The following is a 15,981-nucleotide window of genomic DNA, read 5'->3' as shown; positions in this document are numbered from 1 at the left end:
TGCATGAGTCAACTATAACACCCCCACCACCAATTTTCAGAAATGGGGGGGTGGGGGGGGGGTTTGTGTAGTTCTTTGGCAGTTCCTTGATGCCTCCACACTTCGCTCTTGCCATCACTCTGATACAAGTCAGCCTTGGTCTAATCTGTCCACAAGACCTTTTTCCAGAACTGTGCAGGCTCTTTTTGGTACTACTTAGCAAGTTGTGACCTGGCCATCCTTTTAATGCATCTAAAGAGTGGTTTGCATTTTTGGACACATCCATGCCTGCCTCCTGAAGAGTGTTTCTGACCTGTTTGACAGGTGTTTGAGGGTTTTTATTCATTATGAAGAAACTTTTTTGGTCATCGACTAGATCAACATCGACTAGATACTGAAAGCTGTCTTATACCTGCACCAAGAAAGCGATTGAATATCCATCCATCCATCCATTATCTTAACCCGCTTTTCCTGAACAGGGTCGCAGGGGGGCTGGAGCCTATCCCAGCATACATTGGGCGAAAGGCAGGAATACACCCTGGACAGGTCGCCAGTCCATCGCAGGGCACGCACACCATTCACTCACACACTCATACCTACGGGCAATTTAGACTCTCCAATCAGCCTAACCTGCATGTCTTTGGACTGTGGGAGGAAACTGGAGTACCCGGAGGAAACCCACGCAGACACGGGGAGAACATGCAAACTCCGCACAGAGAGGCCCCGGCCGACGGGGATTCGAACCCAGGACCTCCTTGCTGTGAGGCGGCAGTGCTACCCACTGCACCATCCGTGCCGCCGCGATTGAATATACCTGACTAATCAGAAACAGTTGAGAAACCAACTGTCAAATTACTTTTTGTCCCCTAAAATGGAATAAAAAGGATGTAATTAAATGTTTAAAGTTAAAGGTAAAAATGACAGGTGTCTTGTATTTTAGCATCATTATTCATTGCTTCATTTCAAATCCAATGTGCATGAGTACAGAGCCAAATGAATTACCACAGTCCCAATACTTACGGACTGCAATGTAGATCGGCTCCCTCATCTGTCTTTTCAGACCCATTGAAATGCAAGTCATAATGAAGTCAAATTGCATCTTCCGCAAATACACGCTGTTCTGTCATAATCGGGACTCCAGCCTAGAGCACAACTAGATTTGCATGCAAGTGCGAGTACTGAGTGAATCCCTCTCGTGCAACACATTTAAATAATTTTTTCATTTCTAGAATTTCATTGAATGAGTTTCAATTAAATGGTTCGTTGGTAACACTCGTATTGAATTGCGTTATTCGCCTTATTTGGTGAAGAGAAAAGGTGTGCGTGTGAGGGTGTGCAATCTTTTGTATGCCTGCTCGAGATGTTAAGGAGGAGTCCAGTTATGCTACAGTATGCCCCTGCGCAATTGGAAGGCAGATACTTCGTGACTAGGTGCCTTCGCTCGTTACCCAGTTTCGTATTTTATAGTTTAGCCACTTTTACCGTCATGAAAATGTGTTCTTAATTCTGAGAGATATGAGACAGTCGATTTTTAAGGAAACCTGGCGAATCGAACAAGGATCGTGAACTACTCCGCTTGATACTAGAGACCAGCATTGTTTATTCGGTTATTGCACTCCATTGTCAAGGTGTTTTAGCCAGTTCCCGAGAGAAGATGTCAAACTCATCAAAGGATGCGCGCACGACCGAGAAGTAAGTAACTTACAGAGACCGTTTCCGCCGAAACACTAACAGGAAGTTCCTTTGATGCTCTGATAAACATTAGTGGAGACATATGGCTTGGTCTCGACCAATTTCAAACGTTTACGACATTTGGAATTTTACAATGCTTTAAATAACGGTTTCTGGTGGAGAAAATATAAATTGCATGGTCTGCTGGTTGTGGTTTCTTTTCTGGTAGCGGTTTCATACGGTTTCATGTTAAGCGTGTCGGTACGTGGACTGTGGTTTCCTGGGAACAGGTAATCATTTCCCAGGGTCCACCTCCCCCCTCCCGATTGAGCACGCGATTTTCTGGTTTTTCAACCACTGTAATGACACCATTGACACTGTTATAAGCAGCAGTGAAGAGTTACAGCTTATCTACAGTCGCGTAGTCTCCACTGTATGACAGGATTCTTCTACTGGGAATATTCTATTTGAGAATATAACATATAAAAATAGAGGAGGTCCTCACTTTTTTTACTCAGATAAAAAGTAAGATTTACAGACATTTCCCCTATCAGGGCTTCATCAGTGCCAGTGCATACAGTAACATCACCATCAGTGTCATAATGACATTAATATAATATGCCCAAGTATATGACACTTTTTACTGCATGAGGTTTGCATGAGGTGTGGCCAGAATGTAACTGTGTTGTACTCTAGATTCTGCAGTGTTTTGATGTGTGTGTGTGTGTGTGTGTGTGTGTGCGTGCGTGTACTTATGTGTGTGTGTGTGTGTGTGCATGTACTTATGTGTGTGGGTGTGTGTGTGTGTATGTACTTATGTGTGTGTGTGTGTGCATGTACTTATGTGTGTGTGTGTGTGTGTGTGTATGTACTTATGTGTGTGTGTGTGTGTGCATGTACTTATGTGTGTGTGTGTGTGTGTGCATGTACTTATGTGTGTGTGTGTGTGTGTGTGCATGTACTTATGTGTGTGTGTGTGTGTGTGTGCATGTACTTATGTGTGTGTGTGTGTGTGTGTGCATGTACTTATGTGTGTGTGTGTGTGTGTGCATGTACTTATGTGTGTGTGTGTGTGTGTGTGTGTGCATGTACTTATGTGTGTGTGTGTGTGTGTGTGCATGTACTTATGTGTGTGTGTGTGTACTTATGTGTGTGTGTGTGTGTGTGTGTGTGTGTGTGTGTGCATGTACTTATGTGTGTGTGTGTGTGTGTGTGTTCAGACCCGCAGCACTCACTCTGCAGGCATATCTGGAGGAATGCATGGAGGCTGTAGACCTCTTTCTCAACAATCACTTTGCTGAGAGCCTGGACATGCTCCAGCCAAGGTGAGAAGCATAGGACCATGGGTCACCTCTCTGACTTCATCCCTACTCCTCTCTTTTTTTCAGTTTACAGATGTAACCATATGCTTAGTCACGTGGGTGGTTCTGACCCATCTTCATTCATTGTGGAGTTGTAAGGCAGTAGGCCTTTGCTGCAGATCTACTGTGCCAGTCAGTGAAGGGCAGTGTGGGCTCACTGCAGGATGTGCAGTGTACCCTGGGCCAGGATAGAGGCCCTCACAAATAAAGAACAATGTTGTGGCTGAAAGGATTAGGAAAGGATGGGGGGATGGATGGATAGAGAAAAAGGCTTAGAAAAATAAGGGCCCCAAATTGAAGGACTAATTGATGGCAATAATGGAACTTGGATGGAACTGGAATCAGGAGGATGTGTTAATATGTGAACATCCTATGAATCAGGTGGATCTGTTAATATGTGAACATCCTGTGAATCAGGAGGATGTGTTAATAAGTGAACATCCTATGAATCAGGTGGATCTGTTAATATGTGAACATTCTGTGAATCAGGAGGATGTGTTAATGTGTGAACCTTACACTACATTACATTATTGGCATTTGGCAGACGCTCTTATCCAGAGCGACGTACAACAAAGTGCATACCCATAACCAGGGATAAGTTCGCTGAAAAGACCCTAGAGGGAAGTACAATTTCAACTGCTACATCCTAAGAATTTTGTGACCACACCGGGATTAGAACCACCGACCTTGCGACCTTGCGTGACCCAGTCATGTACCTTAACCACTACGCTACAGGCCGCTCCTATGAATCATCAGGAAGTGTTAATGTGGAACGTCCTGTAAATCAGGAGGATGTGTTAACATGAGAACATCCTGTGTGCGGTGCGCTGCAGGGTGAAGGACAGCATGTACCACGCTCTCATCTACGCCACTGTGCTGGAGATGCAGGCCATGATGACCTTTGAGCACGATGACATCATCAGCGCTGGGAGCACAATGAAGAGTGCCCAGGAAGTCTGCCACAGGTGGACACGCCCGAGGGGCTGGACGAGCAAGGCACACACACACACTCTCACAGTACACACGCACAGGCTTGTGTGCACAAGCAGGAGGGCTGCACTCGCCACATACAAACTCACCAACACAAAATAAACACACGCTAACGAGGCATATGTACACACAGTACGCACGCACACAGAATGTGCCCAGGACACAAACTCGGTTGATTGATGGATTGATTGGTTTGGCTGGCTCTACTGTAGATGGAGTACAGGCCATACAGGCCATATGGGTAGTGAGGGGTGGTAGTGCCTCTGAAAACTGCCATTTTGTTGCTGCAAAACAGCGCTACTCAATTCCACGTCCTGCGGGCTGCAGTGTCTGCAGGCATTTGCATCAACAGTGCGCTACACCACCTGATTTCACTGATTAGCTTATTATATGAAGCAAGCAGGTAAAATAATAAGAGAAATCGGGTGGTGTAGCACACAGTCGAAGCGAATACCTGCGGACGCTGCGGCCCGCAGGACGAGGAGTTGAGTAGCGCTGCTGTAAAAGGTTGGGCTGCAGGTACATGAAAAGAGTCCTTTCAGGAGGCGTGCATGCTGCCCGTCTATACCTGTTCTCCTGAACTGTAGCCTTTACAAGGTTACCATAGAAACTATCTCTCTGTGCAAATTTGCCTGCAATTTACATGTCATCTTGACGGTAGTGGAGTTTGACTATGGAGCCCCACTCTCCAACACACATGAAAATACACATGCTCACATGCATAGAGTACACTGATACAATATCTATAGCAAGCTGTGTGACTTGCAGTTGTACTCTTAAATGTTCACCTTTTTTTGCAAATGCATTGATATAAATATTAACAGCTAGGTTAATGCACTGTAAATAATTGATTTAATTTCACACATGAATCATACTTTATTTGCTCCACTGTCAGGTTCAGGAAGAAGCCAGCTTTGGGTGGTCCTGTCACCAACTTTAGCAGGTCATCTGGCCATAGGCTGACTGAAGGTATGGGCAGCCAGTGGACCAATGTGTCCATAAGAGACCGGTACATCTGTGGCACTGGTACTGTCCACAACTCATTTGTATTAATGGTGCCAGCTTTGTGCGTGTGCGTGCATATATATATATATATATATATATATATATGTATATACATATGTGTGTGTGTGTGTGTGTGTACATGTGTGTGTATGTGTGTGTGCACTCATACTGCACTGTGTTTTACAGAAGAGCTCCACGCAGAGTTGTGTTATGCGGAGTGCTTGCTCCAGAGAGCTGCTCTAACATTTCTACAGGTAAAGAAGCCCTGCACTGGGATCAGTCTAAGCTCTAATGTATCTACACTACTTCTGAGAGATCATGCACATGACACACACTCTTCCAGCCGTGTTTTCAACACATGCATCAAGGCATATTAATCTCATACTGTAGTCCTTAATATCTCATCATTGCTCTACAGCATTATTAGCATCGAAACCGCACTCAAGCCTCATCCACTGATTAGTCTTCAAATGGCTATGCAGAGGAGGCGATTTCACTGATTTGGCTAAAATGTTTCGGATACAGTGCTGGGCTTTATGGGCCCTGCTGTAGGTGTTCATGCTGGTTCATGTGTTGGTATACATGTTCTCTCCGCTTTCCCTTCCCTCTCTGTCCAGGATGAGAGCCTGGTGAGTTTTATCAAAGGAGGGATCAAGGTGCGCAACAGTTACCTGATCTACAAGTGAGTGTCATGGGAGGAGATGGCAAACAGGCCCTGTATGGAGGATGTTGACATCACTGCTTTCACTGTAAAGAGTAATATGTATTACAATACGGTACATTTTCTTCTTTTGGTCATCAGAAATCCCTCATCTTTATGCATGTAAAATTGCTTATGCACTTTTTCTTCTGTACCAAGCTGGTGAAGGCTTTTTTAATGAATGCTTTTTTATTTAGGGAGCTCAATGCCTTCATTCACTCAGACACTTTCCGCAAAGGACCAAACCACTTGCACTTAGAAGGAGGGGTGTCCCTTGGGATAGGAGCCTTCAATCTGGTCAGTCCCAGGATTGGGTTTCTGCTTAACTTGAGTGGGGTGTGTAAAACCTGCTGCTCATCTCTGTGTTCTGTTCTCGCACAATGACAGACTCTGTCCATGTTTCCTGCACGGATTCTCAAGCTGTTGGAGTTTGCTGGTTTCTCTGGGGACAAGGTAAGGCTGTCCTGATTTCAACATTGTCTTTGTCTCCTCTGCCTGTCAGCATCTGTTCTGCATCAGCGCATTTGGGCTGGACTATGGCCTCACAGGTGGTTTGTACTTTTGTGTGTATATAAGAATGTGGTCTCTCAATCAGGCTGCATTTGTCAGTGCACAGCTGTGTGGTCTCTCAGTTAGACTGTATCTGGGTGTGTACAGGAGTGTGGTCTCTCGGTTAGGTTGTAGCTGGTTGTGTATAACAGTGTGGTCTCTCAGTTAGATTGTATCTGGGTGTGTAGAGGAGTGTGGTCTCTCAGTTAGGTTGTATCTGGGTGTATACAGGAGTGTGGTCTCTCAGTTAGACTGTATCTGGGTGTGTACAGGAGTGTGGTATCTCAGTTAGACTGTATCTGGGAGTGTGGTATCTCAGTTAGACTGTATCTGGGTGTATGTGTGAGTGTGGTCTCTCAGTTAGACTGTATCTGGGTGTATGTGTGAGTGTGGTCTCTCAGTTAGACTGTATCTGGGTGTGTAGAGGAGTGTGGTATCTCAGTTAGACTGTATCTGGGTGTATGTGTGAGTGTGGTCTCCCATGTCATGGTGTCTGTAGGAGTACGGTCTCTCTCAGCTGTATGAAGGCGCCACCTCTCTGAACCTGCGCTCCATGCTGTGTGCCCTGCTGCTGCTCTGCCACTACACCTTCCTCTCCTTCATCCTGGGTAAGCAGGCACTGAGAAACACACACACTCACTGACATACACACACACACTCACACACACACACTCACTGACATACACACACACACTCACACACAGTGACATACGCACACACACACACACACACACATACACACACATGTACACACAAACAAACACAGACACGCACATACCCCCCCCCCCCCCACACACACACACACTAAAAATGCTCTTGCACACATATACACACGTGTATGCACATGCACACAAAAAAGAAACAAACAATAAATATAGTACTAAACAATTCTAGAATGGTGGATCCAATACTAGTTTTCTGTAGCAGTGAGCTCTCTCTCTCTCTCTCTCTCTCTCTCTCTCTTTCTCTCTGTAGGCACAGGAGAGGGGGATGTCACAGAGGCAGAGAGGTTGCTGAAGCCCTTCCGGGTTCGATACCCACGTGTAAGAAGTGCTACTCCACCCCACACATCCTAACAGCACAAAGCCCAGGACCTCACACACACAATGAGCCCAGAAAGGGACAGCACATTCAACACTACAAACACACATATCACACAATGATATGTTATACCTGCACAAAGTGGTACACCTGTAGCGTAGTGGTTAAGGTACATGACGGGGACCCACAAGGTCAGTGGTTCGATCCCCGGTGTAGCCACAATAAGATCCGTCCAGCTTTAACACTGCATTGCTCCAGGGGAGGATTGTCTCCTGCTTAGTATAATCAACTGTACGTTGCTCTGGATAAGAGTGTCTGCCAAATGCCAATAATGTGATGTAATGTAACAAAGGAAGCGATGGAATACAGCTGATTAATAAGAATTACTTTTAGTCCCCTAAATGGGGGGATTATGGATGGAAAGGAATGTAATTCCTACATCGATCACCCGATACGGATGTAAATGCCCTTAAATTAAAGCTGACATTCTAATTTAACCGTACGGAGCGAAAAGAACAGAAATTGTACCCCTGTCCAAACACTTACGGACTGCATTGTATAACAATAGAAGAGTACTATTAATGAAAAGACACTATTCTGGAATCAGCAAAGGAGCTACAGGAACTTCACAGAATGAGGATCCACACCAAAAAAGCTTCAAAGCATCGATCTCATGGGAACCAAATCCCAGGCCACACATAGCCCTGAAATGTATCCTAGGAAAGAAGGAGGATATTCACATATCCTCTGTAGAGTAATTATATGGATATAGCCACTGTAGAGATATGGCAGTGTGATTGAGTAAATGTAAGGGAAAATATGATTAGTTTGAAACTGCAACTAACATCTTTGAAATTTTACAATAATAATATGTACAGGTAAAAGCTGTCCTTTAAGTACAGTTGACTTAATTTCAGCGTACAGTTTAATCTTTATTTGCTGCTTATTAATTTTCCGTGACAATGCTCCTGCCGTGACAGTGTGGTACGTACATAGCAACGGCAAAGCAAATACTCAAATGCATTACACAAACAAGGGTGTAGGTCTCCATAGGAGAAAACTGAGGACAGGGCTCCTGAGTGGTGTATCCAGCCAAAGGGCTGTGTCTGAGCACAGTCATGCTCATTACCCTGCAGGCAAATCTAATGGTCACTACCAGTGCCTCTTCTCTTTGCCCAGGGAGAGAGTGTCAGTCAAGGTGAAATGAGAATAGGGGCACATTTCATAAAGCCACTGAGTACACACACTATGAGCTGGAGGCTGTGTGTTTAGTTAATTACGATTGGTCAGCTAATCCACAGACGTCCTCCTGCATGCCACACTGGTCTGAGGTTGGCCAGGTTTCCACTGCATAATCACCCCGAAGCCAGGCTCTAAGTCACTAAGCGCCTTCAGTTAGCCAGCTGTTAGGAATGACGGATATGCCTCTCCTTTGAGTGGGCTGGCGTTAGCTCTCCTGTTGTATACGGTGTAGCCTTTGTGTGACTCATACTCTATGGCTGACACTCACTGGCTCAAGGATAAGTGTGGGAGAAATGCTCTCTTTTCTGTGGTGGCATTTCTGTGGAGTAAAATGGTTGAAAACATGTGATGGACAAGTTATGGACTGTCAAATGGAGCACAGTGGGCAGAAATGGCCTGGGATAACACCCAAAATATACAATCAATTCATAATCGTATTATTATTATTATTATTATTTACTTCAATTCACAAATATCTTTTTTAATCTTTCTCTCGATTTTACAGGGTGCCATATTTCTGTTCTTTGCTGGGAGAGCTGAGGAGATCAAAGGGAACATTGATGAAGTGAGTCTCTCCAAAAAATGTCCAAGCTTTACCCTAACTATATATATCTCTGCAAGGGCTTCATGATCCCTTGTAGCGTTGAGACTGGCGTTTCGTAGGGGACAGGATCAATCTGAGCATGCCTGTCATACCTCCAGGCGGTGACACTGTTCGAGGACGGCTGTAAGGCCCAGCAGGCTTGGAAGCAGTTCCACCACATGTGCTACTGGGAGCTGATGTGGTGCTACACGTTCAAGCGCGACTGGAAGATGGCCTACTTTTACGCTGACCTGCTGAGTCAAGAGAGCCGCTGGTCCAAGGTAAGGCTGAGGTGGAGGTTCCCCCGGGGCTCCGCTTGGCAGGGCCACAGATGTCCAGTCTCATCCAGAAAGGGCCAGAGTCGGCGTGGGGGCTGGGTTTTGTTTCTGTCCAGCACTAAGACACCTGATTCTACTTATCGAGGTCTTGACTGAATTAGCTGAATCAGATGTTGTAGTGCTGGGCCAAACCCAAGACCTGCACCTACTCCAGCCGCTATTGGATAAGCCTGGACACCCCTGGGCTACAGGGACTCATGATCACTCCCAGAGGTTCACTTCACAATAATCATTGACTTTCCTCCTATCTGTCCTATTAATCTAAATCCCCTTGTCCATGGAGAATATAGCACTCAAATTAATTTGCTGAGTGTAGGTGTTGGTTTGTACTTCTTGTAAACTTTGTCCTTGTCTTCCGAAAAGCAGAAGTCCCAACACAATTGGATGAGGATCAGTGTCAAAGATTGGGCACAGTGAATGGCTGAAATGAGTTGTGTTAACTGCAGCTGATGTACTTTGCTGGCTAGATACTGTATATGTATACATGAAACCTGTCTCACTCCTCTCTCCCAGGCCATGTACGTGTACATGAAAGCTGCCTACCTCAGCATGCTGCCTGCAGAGGAAGCCAGGCCCTTTGGGGAAAATGAAGTGGATCTCTTTAGGTAAACTTATCGTGCTAATGTATACAGCGCTTCACTTTTCCCACATTTTGTTATGTTACAGCCTTATTCCAAAATGGAATAAATTCATTTTTTTCCTCAAAATTCTACACACAACACCCCATAATGACAACATGAAAGAAGTTTTTTTGAAATTTTTGCAAATTTATTACAAATAAAAAACTAAGAAATCACATGTACATAAGTATTCACAGCCTTTGCTCAATACTTTGTTGATGCACCTTTGGCAGCAATTACAGCCTCAAGTCTTTTTGAATGTGATGCCACAAGCTTGGCACACCTATCTTTGGGCAGTTTCACCCATTCCTCTTTTCAGCACCTCTCAAGCTCCATCAGGTTGGATGGGGAGCGTCGGTGCATAGCCATTTTCAGATCTCTCCAGAGATGTTCAATTGGATTCAAGTCTGGGCCACTCAAGGACATTCACAGAGTTGTCCTGAAGCCACTCCTTTGATATCTTGGCTGTGTGCTGAGGGTTGTTGTCCTGCTGAAAGATGAACCGTCACCCCAGTCTGAGGTCAAGAGCGCTCTGGAGCAGGTTTTCATCCAGGATGTCTCTGTACATTGCTACCTTCATGTTTCCCTCAATCCTGACTAGTCTCGCAGTTCCTGCCGCTGAAAAACATCCCCACAGCATGGTGCTGCCACCACCATGCTTCACTGGAGGGATGGTATTGGCCAGGTGATGAGCGGTGCCTGGTTTCCTCCAAACATGACGCCTGGCATTCACGCCAAAGAGTTCAATTTTTGTCTCATCAGACCAGAGAATTTTGTTTCTCATGGTCTGAGAGTCCTTCAGGTGCCTTTTGGCAAACTCAAGACGGGCTGCCATGTGCCTTTTATTTACTAAGGAGTGGCTTCTGTCTGGCCACTCTACCATAAAGGCCTGATTGGTGGATTGCTGCAGAGATGGTGGTCCTTCTGGAAGGAACGCTGGAGCTCTGACAGAGTGACCATCGGGTTCTTGGTCACCTCCCTGACTAAGGCCCTTCTCCCCCGATTGCTCAGTTTAGACGGGCGGCCAGCTCTAGGAAGAGTCCTGGTGGTTCCAAACTTCTTCCATTTACGGATGATGGAGGCCACTATGCTCATTGGGACCTTCAAAGCAGCAGAAATTTTTCTGTACCCTTCCCCAGATTTGTGCCTCGAGACAACCCTGTCTCGGAGGTCTACAGACAATTCCTTTGACTTCAGGCTTGGTTTGTGCTCCGACATGCACTGTCAACTGTGGGACCTTATATAGACAGGTGTGTGCCTTTCCAAATCATGTCCAATCAACTGAATTTACCACAGGTGGACTCCAATTAAGCTGTAGAAACATCTCAAGGTTGATCAGTGGAAACAGGATGCACCTCAATTTTGAGCTTCATGGCAAAGGCTGTGAATACTTATGTAAATGTGATTTCTTAGTTTTTTATTTTTAATGAATTTGCAAAAATCTCAAAAAAACTTTTTTCACGTTGTCATTATGGGGTATTGTGTGTAGAATTCGGAGAAAAAAATGAATTTAATCAATTTTGGAATAAGGCTGTAACATAAAATGTGGAAAAAGTGAAGCGCTGTGAATGCTTTCCGGATGCACTGTACATGTGCAAGAACACATACATGTTTGATCCTTTTGAAAATGTCAATGTTTACATCTAAATAATGTCTTTATCAGACATTTGCAGCTGCAGACTGCAAGTGTATCCTAAAGATTCTTCTGTACTAAAGTACAGGAGTGAACCAACATCGTTTCCAGAGCTGTCTGAGAAATACATTAAGGTAATTGTTGGAACAAAAACCAGCTCGGGGACCGGAGTTGTGCACCCCTGGTTCACATTAATTTGAACATTCAACTGTTTTCTAAGCTGTTTCTGGTGCAGTGAGTTTATCCTCCGATAATCTGTGTGTTTTGCTTTAGTTAAACAAAAGCATAACTCTGGCCACCGTGAGAACGTTTACAGCATGTTCGGCAGGTGTCCTCTCACTGTTCCTCTCTCCTCACCTCAGGCAGGTGCCCTCCCTCAAACAGAAGATAGCAGGGAAGTCTCCGCCCACAGAGAAGTTTGCCGTGCGCAAAGCCAGACGCTACAGAGCCAGCTGCCCGGTGAAGCTCCCGGTCCCCGCTCTGGTGAGAGAGTGTTCCACAGCGTCGCTCCAACATCACCCGTGTGACAGTGACTGCACCCCTGACGGCTGGTCTCGTTTCAGGAGATGATGTACATGTGGAACGGCTTCACCATGATGCGGCGGAAGCCAGAGCTGACCCAGGGCATGATGGACACGCTGGAGGAGGCAGAGCGCTCCCAGCAGGACACTCCACGTACTGCACCTCAAACCTGATACCTGTTAAACTGATTATACAGTCAACAAGGCCACGATGATGTCAGCAATGTAGATCCCCGTACTGACATCCCTCACTTCACTTCCCCTTTCGCAACTCTGCCACAAGCAGGCCGCTAGCACGCCTCAGCTAAGTGAGAGGCACAGCCAGTCCTTATACCTTATACCTTATACCCATCTCTCAACCTTATACATACGTCCCATACTTACATCTGCCATGTCCAAAGTGACATTACTGTTCCGACCACAGGTGAGCCGACTTACTCTCAGAAATAAAGGTACGAAAAATGTTCGGCACTGGAGCACTACCATATAGGTACATACAATTGTACCCCTAACCAGCAATATATAATCAGTTCGTACCTTTTTTTCCTTCGACAACTTACTCATTTGTATTTACTCATAGAACATTACTGTACTTTCAGGGTACATTTGGGAGATTGAATCCTTGGAAGAACAAAAATGTACATCCAGTGTCGCTTTATTTCTGTGAGTCAGGCTTGTATCAGGAGCTTGTGAATGTGTCTATGTATGGCCTTCAGAACCACCGGCAGTTTGGGGTCCTTTCTCTCACACCGTCCGTTCTGAGCTCTCTCCCCTGTGTGCCTCTCTCCCCTCTCCCTGCTCTGTGCCGCAGTGAGCGAGTACACGGTGGATGACCGCTGCGTCATTCTGCTGCTGAAGGGGCTGTGTCTGAAGAACCAGGGCAGGACCGAGGCAGCGGAGGACTGCTTCAACAGGGTGCACATGAGGTGAGGAGTGGCCCTGCCAGTGCCCCTCAGGGTCACGATGAATGGAGCAGCCCCAGTGGACGCCATATATCTGGTGTTTACACTGGGTAATATCAATATATGTGTTATTATTTTAACCTGTCACTCACACGTATACACGATACAAACACATGCATGCACACACACACACACACACTCACAAACACACCCCTGCAGGATTCTGAGAGGGTGTGTTCCCATACCTATAAAAAAAAACAATGGCTTGCATAGTCTTCAGGTTAAAAATAGTTTTTGGTGTGGTCCCCGTGCCACTTTTATTGCCTAGTCATTATTTGCATTACTCATAAGTAAGATAAGGCAGCCCCAGCTGACTAGACCCATTGCTGAGCCTCTTAACAAGCCTGCATGTAAATGTCAGATACACCGAGTTAAAGAGAAGTGGTAAAATGGCCTCTGGGAACGAGACCAAGGATAACAGGCATGCAGAAGTCTCCTAGGCTATAAGGGCAAACAGAGTGGAGGAGAATCTAGAATGTACTGTGGCAAACTGTGGATGGCAGTAATTTGGAAGACAAAAAAAATTGCATTAAAGGACATTTTACAGGTACTAACCTAATTAAAATCTGTATGGGTAATTTACTCCTAAAAGCAATGCAGTGGAGTCCATATGGAACATGTATCTGAATGGCGCTGTTATGTGGCCTATAGACTGGCATGCTGTCATGGAGATTAGGCTTTGTCTGGGGGGTATCTGTGACCTGAAATGGCAACTCTTTCCTCTCTCCACCATGCAGCGAGAAGAAGATTAAGTTTGACCACTACCTGGTGCCCAATGCCCTGCTGGAGCTGGGGATGCTGTACACACACCTGGGGCACAAAGAGCAGGCCCTCAAACTGCTGCAGAAAGCCAAGTGAGTCTCAGGCCTCTGTCGCCATCTGCTGGTCGTGCTGGAAACACACCAGAGCAGGCTTTCACCCAACATGGATGAATGCTCATCTAACCAAATGTTAACAGGGAAATGGGTTGTGGGAAAGTCCCCTCACCGGACAGTGTATTTACAAAGGAACCATGTATGCAAACAAGCTAAAAGGAATTGACTCAAAATGTGTTGGAACATACAGTATAGCCATAGGTTTTTTTAACAGTTTTATGATGTCTGTACATAATATATATATATATATATATATATATATATATATATATTATGATGTCTGAATATATATATTAGCAAAAATGGCTGCTCTCCTTTAATATAAATAATCTCATTAAGTGCCTTTATAATTTTTACTGTACTTTCTATGAACATGACTTTTTCCCCATTTGGATCAGTAACTGTATCCTTTCCCTCTACAGACACAATTACAAGCACTACTCCATGGAGTCTCGCACTATGTTCAGAATTCACGCTGCCCTGTCCAAGCTGAAGGCCCCCTGCAGTGAGGAGGATGAATACACGGAGATGTAGCACAACAGCACTTCCCTCAGGAACAGGACCCAGCCCTGCCCCCTCTGACCTCTGACCCCCAGGAGACGCGCTGCTGTTGAGCCTCTGCTGCTCTCCCTCTCAGGCAGGGCTCAGAATGTCCTCCTGCACAGTGTGAGCGGCTCCTCTAAGGCTCATCTTAAACTGCGGCCATTTCCCTCCCACCCCCGCTGGACCTGATTCAAAGCCCCTCCTCTGGCCCTTTCCGCCGGTCAGGGGACAGAAACACCAGCGCCAAGCTGCGCTTTAAGCCAGGACTGAGCAAAACCTTCAGCTCAATACATTCATTTGCATATATTTATTTGATGAGGACATGCAGGAAGTCACTGTGTAACTCACGGGCAGCCTGTAGCCTAGTGGCTAAGGTGCTTGACTAGGACCTGGAAGCTTGGTGGTTCAAGTGTAGCCATAGTAAGATCAGTGCAGCAGTTGGGCCCTTGAGCAAGGCCCTTAACCCGACATTGCTCCAGGGGGAATTTGCTCCTTCTTAGTCTAATCAAATGCTAGTCGCTTTGGATAAAGGCGTCAGCTAAATAACACAGGCCTCTGTGGGCACAGCTTCAGACCCGGGCTGTAACAGCAGAACTAATCCAGCTTTCGTCTGGATGCCAGTGGTTGGTGTTACACTCTTTAGTATGCTTGTTTGCACTTCAGATATCGGCTGCAGTTCTTGTGTTTTAATTTCTCTGTGTGCTTTGTCATGAACAATCAGTACTTACATCCATATCCTGGCCAGCCCACATTTTCTTGTTTAAAGTTTAATCATATTGACTGAATCATATTTCCTTCCCGTGTCAATTTCTGAATATCATGATTGCAGGGCAGACATTGTGCAATGCGTTTTATTAAGAATGTAGATTCTTATACAGCACGGTGTTTAGCTGTAAAAGTGACTGGAACAGACGTGATCTCAGTGACACTGTTTACTGTCAAAACAGTTCTGTTCCAACCGCAGAAATCATTGTAGTGTGTGGCACTTTAATGATAGCTTCATTAAATGTTATGTCTGAAAAGCACTTGAATGTCAGAGGCCCCCAGGAGATTTTGAGAAGCACCACACAGAGGTCGCTGTGTCTTCAGCCAGTTTCACAATTAAAGCATTTTAAAGAGCACATTGCCACCCAGGCATCACATGGATAACTGGGCTTCTATAGAAATGACTCACTTGGTATAGCTACGTTGTGATGTCATTCCCAATGACTCTTGGCAAATCATAGAATCAGCTGTGTAAACCAACTGTGTATATTTTTCTGAGAGAATCAGAGCTTTTACACACATAAATATTGTCTTTAGCAATGACTCGCACTGAACTTATCCAACTGTCCTGGAAGGAATAAAAGTGATTGTATTTAACCTCAA

General features: G+C 45.3%; 1 protein-coding gene across 1 annotated transcript; it reads left to right on the top strand.

The window, feature by feature from the left end:
• Positions 1-1,215: 1,215 nt before the first annotated feature.
• On the top strand, positions 1,216-15,981 carry LOC133121815 (tetratricopeptide repeat protein 39A-like). The gene is made up of 18 exons (XM_061231311.1): positions 1,216-1,671; positions 2,871-2,975; positions 3,845-3,976; positions 4,897-4,970; positions 5,193-5,260; positions 5,624-5,688; positions 5,904-6,003; positions 6,094-6,159; positions 6,755-6,863; positions 7,231-7,298; positions 9,044-9,103; positions 9,241-9,402; positions 9,973-10,064; positions 12,075-12,195; positions 12,276-12,387; positions 13,045-13,159; positions 13,933-14,049; positions 14,493-15,981. Exons 1-18 carry the CDS (start codon positions 1,634-1,636, stop codon positions 14,602-14,604), a joined length of 1,716 nt encoding a protein of 571 aa, XP_061087295.1. The 5' UTR covers positions 1,216-1,633; the 3' UTR covers positions 14,605-15,981.

The sequence above is a fragment of the Conger conger genome, chromosome 2 (genome assembly GCF_963514075.1).
Source record: "Conger conger chromosome 2, fConCon1.1, whole genome shotgun sequence".
Taxonomy (NCBI): Eukaryota; Metazoa; Chordata; class Actinopteri; order Anguilliformes; family Congridae; genus Conger; species Conger conger.
This window is presented reverse-complemented; position numbering and strand designations above follow the sequence as displayed.